The 8,130-nt window shown below is 39.8% G+C and overlaps 1 protein-coding gene across 1 annotated transcript; it reads right to left on the bottom strand.

Moving 5' to 3' along the window:
- Positions 1-1,138: 1,138 nt before the first annotated feature.
- Positions 1,139-3,384, bottom strand: LOC136267447 (uncharacterized). The gene is made up of 3 exons (XM_066062609.1): positions 3,129-3,384; positions 2,902-3,069; positions 1,139-1,890 (listed from the first exon to the last, which is right to left on the bottom strand). The coding sequence occupies exons 1-3, from the start codon at positions 3,382-3,384 to the stop codon at positions 1,139-1,141; spliced, it is 1,176 nt and encodes a 391-aa protein (XP_065918681.1).
- Positions 3,385-8,130: the final 4,746 nt, after the last annotated feature.

Raw genomic sequence — 8,130 nt, 5'->3', positions numbered from 1 at the left:
TGTGTAATTGAAATATGTGTTTATTTAGCGAAAGGTACGCTCTGCAAAACCAGTTGAGTGGGTTGCCATAGGAACTGCTAGTGGAGATGTGGTAATATGGGATATACTACAGGCGGAGTCGCGTGCTACCATGGTAATTACATAATATTATGTTGTAAGATGGAAGATTGTGGTGCTTCAGACTAAAAGAAACAATCAGATTGCCTTTCTTAGACGAATACACAACAAGCAAGATTGCACACCCAGAGTGGAGGTAATTATTATATGTATACACACATATGTAATTAATGTCCTTTGGTAGTTAGTATAAAATATACTGTATGCAGTATATCCTAGTCACATACATCAATATTATTTAGTGTTCACTTACAAAATTGCAGGCACCCACAATCATAATTATTGCAATCTAAATGTGATCATGAAATTTGTTTTATAGGTTGTATCAAGTTACAGTGATCCTGATTATGCAGAGCTAAACTATCATGCAGGAGCAGACGCACATTCTAATATTGGGTGCCTGGAAACAATTCATATTGGAGTACAAAGTAGTAAGGACAATACGAAGGCTGAAATTTTAACAGCAATTTTGCTACTATACACTTGTAAACACCCAGATGCACACTTAGGAAAGCTACGCATCGATTTAGTGAAAGGGTTGCCACAGTTGGGTAAAGTGCTGCTCGGAGATAAAATTGATGGCATTTCAGTAGTTAAAAAGGATTATCGCAAGAGACTGGAAGATAAAGTTCAGCTTTACTGTTATTGCAAAACACCTTAGGTAGATGGTTCAACATCTGCTGCTTTGTATGGTAATTTACAGTGAGACTTCAACATGTACAACTGTTACATAACAGTTATACAATGTGCAATTGTGCTCTGCCTGTATAAACGCACTCGTGCCCATTGTATAACTATATAATATGGTATAAAAGAATTATTAATATTAAAATTATATAATTTAAAATTGCAAAGGCATCCAAGATATACTACATCAAAAAAAGCAAGCAGCAAACATACTGATACTGTAACATCCTATAGCTAGTGCAAAATATAAACAACTAATATTGAGTGTGCATGTGTGAAAGTGTTCAGTAGTTACACAGTCTGATTTGCTGAAAAGGTGAGTTTAACTGTCTATTCAATTAATACAGTAGCTTGGATTATGATGAAGCTTGCTAATTGAGGTGCGTATCAGATTCAATAAGGCATTGATATCTTTTATGTTAAGTATATCATTTGGATTGCCGTTGTTGCCTCTTATACATTTAAACTCTTTCCAGTTAATGTTATAGCCAAGAGCAATTGGAAATACACTGACATTAGCAATTGAGTCAAGACATTTGGTGGCAGTGCATACATCTTCACCTGTGTTGGAATGACCATCAGTAATGAAAATTACATCAACTATTGGTGGATTGTAGATATTCCTGGAAAATCCACATGGTGAATTCAGCATGTAGTCACAGGCACAACGTATTGCATCACCAGTAGCTCTTAAGCCACCACGGTATTTGATGTTTTTTATTGTGTTTCGAAGAGTTATTATTGAACCCTGGTAACAGTCATAGCAAAATTCTCGGTACACATCAGTGCTGTAGGTCATGACTGCAACTTTAGCATTACAGAGTAAAGTAACCAAGTCAGCTATTGCACTTGTCACTTTGTTGAAATTGCGTGCTCCGATACTGCCTGATGTATCCAACATAAAAAGAACAAACCTTTCTTTTCCTGAACTCTGACGTTTGTTTCGATGTGTTTTAACATTTGTAAGATATTCTTCCAAATTGAACATCTCAGGTGTATTGACATTGTCCACTATATCATTATCATTATTTTCTTCAATAGTTGCAGGTTCATTTACTTCTTCCTTGAATGGAATACTTCTGCGTCCTGCAATAGATATAAGTGACACACACGCACACAGAGTGACACACACGGCACACACACACAGAGTGACACACACGGCACAGACACATAGAGTGACACACACGGCACACACACACAGAGTGACACACACGGCACACACACACACATGGCACACACACATGGCACACACACACACATGGCACACACAGACACATGGCACACACACACATGGCACACACACACATGGCACACACACACATGGCACACACACACATGGCACACACACACACACACACACACACATGGCGCACACACACATGGCGCACACACACACACACACACACACACACACACATGGCGCACACACATATACACACACACATGGCACACATACACACACACATGGACAGACACATGGCACACACACAGCACACACACACACACACGTGGGCACACACACACACACACATGGCGCACACACACTCATGGCACACACACACATGGTACACACACACACACACACACGGCACACACACACACACACACACATGGGACACACACACACACTCATGGCACACACACACATGGCACACACACACACACACACACGGCACACACACACACACGGCACACACACACACACACACACACACATGGACAGACACACGGCGCACACACACGGCGCACACACACACAGCACACACACACGGCACACGATACACACACAGCACACACACATAGCACACACACACACACACACACGCAGTATACACACACGCGCGCTATACACACACACGCTATACACACACACGTTATATACAAACACACACAGTAAACGCACACACACACAACACACACACACATAATATATGTGGCATATATAAATGTACATGTGTGGATTATCTGTGAATTTAACTTGCACATAAGATTTTCAGCTCGATTTTATAAGATATAAGTTTATGGTATATAGCCTTTAACATGTACATGCAGTAGTTACAGAAAATGGTATGTGCAGTAAGTTGCCGTACGGCATACCTTGTTTGCATATCTGACCACTTGACAATGAGCAAATACTTTTGCGTCTTTTATGATTGAACAAAGTATTGCTATAAGCACTGTATGCTGATGACTTTCCAGCTACACGTGCTTTTAAGCCTAAGGCAGTAATCATGATCTTTGCTTTTTCTTCTAGTGTTGCCTCACCTGTATGCCATACAATGAAAGCAAATACACTACTTCGTATGTAGTACATAGTTACTTACAATAAGATTTTGTCTGAGTCTCATCCTTACAGTTTCCATTGTTGTCTTTTCTACTTCGCTGTGCATTATAATGATACCCACTAGCACAGTTGGTAGAAGATATTACACCACTAGTTCGTGACCAACTGCTCCATGAACCATATAAACACGAGCATTGTGTAAACAGGTCAGGTCGGTCTTTTCTTAGCACAGAGTTACAAGGTAATGCAGCATCCGATATAGATGCTGCAGCAATGATGAGGAGAGCTTTCCACATGATCAACTGCTTGTGATAAAGTAAGGGGGAATGAGAGTCCTTTTATATTGGCTGCTTGCTATTTTTGGTAGCAGCCATGTATCTTGAGGTTTGAGATATTGTTGATAAACAAGTTAGTGGTTGCTGTATAAATAAAAGTTTATGCCTCCACTGTATTATGTCCATGCAGTTTCTTTTATATACACAGACATTGACATGCATGTGTAATAATATGTTTCATTATGAAAGCCTGTGTAACTGCTTAGATAAAAGAAAAATATGACAAATCCTATTGCTCACTTCATCAGCTATGATTGACAATCATCACATCATATGTAGATCTAAGCATACCTTTAATAGGTATATGTAGATATGTGGTAGTAGTCTCATTAATTAATTTTAAAATAACACTTGATTATTTGTGTGTGTACTTGGGATTCCTGTTCTTCATAAAGCATTGGATAGTTTAAATTTTATACTTTTGCACTCTTGATATGTAAACATTCATAGAATGTTAATATTATGAATGAAGTTCAGTTATAATTACTAGACATTTCCCTATTAGTTAATATCTGAATAGGTCTATTCAGATATGAGTCAACAACACAATTAAATTCTCAATAATATTATGTTGCAAGAAGTGTTTTTGTAGTAGGCCTGTGACTTGTACAGACCTCTGGACTAGATACATGTTATACTTGTAATGTTGAAAATATTTCACACAAACATACAACATACACATTAGGTATGTTTTGCTGGCTATTCCTGCATCTACATACATCACAATGATTTGGCACTGCACATGTGTATTCTATCCTACACAAATAAATTCTTACATCTGTCAAAGCATTAACTATATAATATGTTAACAGAGATTTTGAATGCTGTATAGAGCCGCTTTATTGTAGCTAACACTAAGTATAAACAAATCCAGTTCATCACACAATGAAATGTAATGTGCTGTGCCTTGAATCTCCTTCCCTATGCATGCATTTTGAAGTGCTGGTTTTGAACCCTGGTTATAGTTATAACAAATTTCTTGGTAAACCATCACTGCAACTTTAGCATTACAGAGTATAAGAACCAAGTCAGCTGCATGCCATCTCATTCAAAAGTCATCTAATACTAGCTTTAGACAAAGAGAATACTTGCTGGGTGAAACAAGTTACGTCCTTGATTGCATGGACAGACTTAGGTTGAAAGTGACCCAAAACACTGACTTCTATACAGTTCTATAGCAGGTAGAAATATTCAAACAATCCAGCTCAGCCAAAAGTTGTTGATATTCTGGTTTAAACTGTTTGCGGTCACAGGCTGATTCGATGTGCTGAACTGAGTCGAGTGGACATGTGAGTTCTACAATACCCATCAATGAGGAATGAGCATTGTAGATAACAACATCAGGTCTATAGGGGGTGACTAAGACAGATGAAGGAATAGTTTCAGGTGGAGAATCATTGGAGTGAAGGTCAGCGTGGACCTTGACATCATGACAGTCAGCGAAGAAGGTTGTTAGCTTGGATGCCAGAATATGTAAAACTTTATTATGTCTATAGGTGTACCGTTGCTGCGATAGAGCGACTGGACAGCCGCCACCCAAAATGTGTGCTGTTGTTGGATGGTTGGAATCACACAATGTACACTTGGCACCACATTGGATATGCCAACGGTGCAAGTTGACTGCTGTGGGCAATGTGTCAGAAGAAGCTCTTAACAGGAAGGAAAGTTGCCCAGGGTGAAAACCAGTCAATAGCTTTATTGCAACTATTCCAGCAATTAAATGTCTTTAAATGAAATGCTTTGCTATTGCAGTGATCCCAGCAATTACTAGCAATCTGAAACACCTTTAATGACAACTTTTTACTACTAACTTTTATCTATTATACAGTTGTAGCTATATACTCCCCTAGCTACACTGTCCACCAAAGCCAATTAGACTCGAAGTCCGCCTTGGATACTAGCTGCCTGGTCACTATTACTAGTGTTACATCAGTCGGTAGCTAAATCGTTGGAGCACTTAAGGTAGTCCAAGCATCGAGTCAGAGTTCAATGTTCGTCAAGTGGAAGGGATCACGTGGGTGCCAAGTAATTGTCACAAACTTTTACTTGTGGGTTCTCTACTTCGAGGGGTTAATGTCTCCTGCAAGAAATGTCTAGTATATCAGAAAATCAGTTTGTCGGACAAACGTTGTGTCGTTGGGATGGATCAGAACACGATGGCCGGTGGGGAATGAAGAGGTGAGCCATTTTATGCATGGTGTTGATTGGCGCGAAGATTGGTAACTATGAAACACTACGCTTCACACCTTTTACTTCAAGACATGCCTGACAACCAAACATTTGAATATTGCTCGATGGGATATGCTTAGGCGGAAACTGAAGGACGATCACCTCTTAACGGATTATTTCAACGCGTTCTTGAGAGTAGCAGTATGTGTGACACTGTATTGCATGCACATGAAGCTGTATAGATCCTTTATTAATTGTATACATCAATGCTGTGTATTGGGGTGCGCTAGAATTATTATTATTAAATACAGAGAAAAAGGCATTATGCCTGTGAGTCCTGCTCATTACAATAAACAATTACATTCAGAATAAAAGTTATCAATCAAAATTTTAAAATTGTCAGTAGAATTAGACGACACTACATAATTGGGTAAATTATTCCATGAATTGATGGTTCTTACTGAAAAGAATTTACTGCGAACATTCTTTTGGGCATGAGGTTTAAAAAGTTTGAAGTCATGTCCCCTTGTGGCACTTGACAAATTCAGGTGGAAAAATAATTCAGGTTGAAGATTAACATTCCCTTGTAAGATATTATATAGCATAATCATGTCAGCACGGTGCCTTCGATATGACAATGTAGGAAGCTTGAGGGTAACCAGACGTTCATCATACTCTAAATTGGACAGATCCTGAACACATTTAGTGGCTCTTCTTTGCACTCTCTCCATCCTGTTACAATCTCCAATATAATTGGGTCCCCATACAACATTAGCATATTCAAGGTGAGGTCTTACCAGAGCCTTGTAGAGTATTGGAAGGGTCTTTCTATTTAGAGTGTTAAATGATTTTTTGATCAATCCCAATACACGATTGGCTTTGTTTATAGCAGAGGTTGCTTGGCTATGGAACTTTAAGCTGGAATCCACTATTATTCCTAAGTCTTTATGTTCTGATACTACCTGTAGGGGTTGTCCATCCATATAATATGTATGACATGAGTTAGAGTTACCCAGATGCATAACAAATGTCTTAACAATGTTGAAATTCAGCAACCACTTCATTGACCAATCTTTTAGTAATAAGAGATCTTGTTCCAATTGATGGACTGTAAGCCATGCAAGGATTGTGGTACTGTGATAATACGTACCTCTGGTAATACAAATCAAAGTGTGACTAACTGTATGTAATCATTAATGTGTGTATAAGGCCACTCCAAATAATTTCTCTGTTTTCCGTCCACCGCCTGCATCTGGTTACTATCAGCTTTAAATTATTCCATTATTTTCTGGTTATTCTTACATACTGACAGACTCAGTAAAACCTACCTTGAACAGTGTCAGCAGTGCTATCACGTTGGCACAGACTTCACGTTTGTGCTATTTTGCAACTTTAAAAGGAAAGAACAAGCTTAAGCATGCTTTTATGCAGCTTTTTATGCTTTTGCCAGGCAAATAATGGCTTGAAAAGCTGCCAATATTATAATGAAACAATGGAAATGGGCCGCCTGCCCGCATGCAAATATGCCTGAGTCCAGGACAGGAAACAGATTTGGAGTGGCCTAATATCATACAGTACGATAGTACTGTATAGTAGGGACATCGAAGGTGTGGGGGCGATCCGTGATATAATATAACCCAAAAACCTGCCGTGATTTTTCCTCACAACGACATGACAGTATTGGTTGGGTAAAAAGTATCTTCAGATTAACCCGAAACGTTTCCGTCAAGTTGCTACAGAATTTTTTTTTAAATTTAGTCAATGGAATTTTCTACTGCCTGCCTGCCTGCCTGCCTGCCTGCCTGCCTGCCTGCCTGCCTGCCTGCCTGCCTGCCTGCCTGCCTGCCTGCCTGCCTGCCTGCCTGCCTGCCTGCCTGCCTGCCTGCCTGCCTGCCTGCCTGCCTGCCTGCCTGCCTGCCTGCCTGCCTGCCTGCCTGCCTGCCTGCCTGCCTGCCTGCCTGACGCCTTCAGTCAAGCGTAGCGGAATACTGGCTACAGCTACAGCCTTAATTCTTTCGCAGAAACGTTTCTAGTTCACTTAAGAAAAAACCTTTGGTATATTGATAAACATCCAATGCTTGCGCTATTGTCTTACCCTTCTATCCTTCTTTACCATGGCCATCTGTCAAGGTTCTACCGCTGAGTGTTAATAGACTACTGTACAGCTTCCATCTACTAGTGTGTATTGCATCAAACTATTCGAATACATGTGGTCACCAGGTGCACCAAACTATTTTTGAACACACGTGTATGTGACATGCTGTTGAGTGAGAGCAACTTGTGGTGAACTATATAGCAATGTGTAAGTCAATAAATAAGTTTATTTAGTAACACAAGTTGGGTCATCCAGGTCCCGCTTTACAGATTATTCGGGTCTGACCCCACTTGCTAAACTAAATGTGGACGTGTTACTACACGTCATAGTGTAGCCCTGCTTCTTTCGTGAGCCACGTCCACTTACGTAAATTACTGTCTGTAGACATATGCTAAATTAAATGTGGACGTGTTACTACACGTAATAGCATATCCCTGCTTCTT

The sequence above is a fragment of the Dysidea avara genome, chromosome 9, assembly GCF_963678975.1.
Source record: "Dysidea avara chromosome 9, odDysAvar1.4, whole genome shotgun sequence".
In the NCBI taxonomy this organism is placed as follows: Eukaryota; Metazoa; Porifera; class Demospongiae; order Dictyoceratida; family Dysideidae; genus Dysidea; species Dysidea avara.
Note: the sequence above shows the minus strand (reverse complement) of the source record. Positions and strands in the feature narration are given on the sequence as shown.

What these genes read in the sequence shown, in the direction of transcription:
- LOC136267447 (XM_066062609.1), bottom strand. Translation starts at nt 3,384, where the DNA reads ATGTGGAAAGCTCTCCTCATCATTGCTGCAGCATCTATATCGGATGCT. An exon ending in GACTCAGACAAAATCTTATT is followed by an intron (nt 3,070 to 3,128) that starts GTAAGTAACTAT and finishes TATGGCATACAG; the next exon opens with GTGAGGCAACACTAGAAGAA. An exon ending in TGGTCAGATATGCAAACAAG is followed by an intron (nt 1,891 to 2,901) that starts GTATGCCGTACG and finishes TATCTATTGCAG; the next exon opens with GACGCAGAAGTATTCCATTC.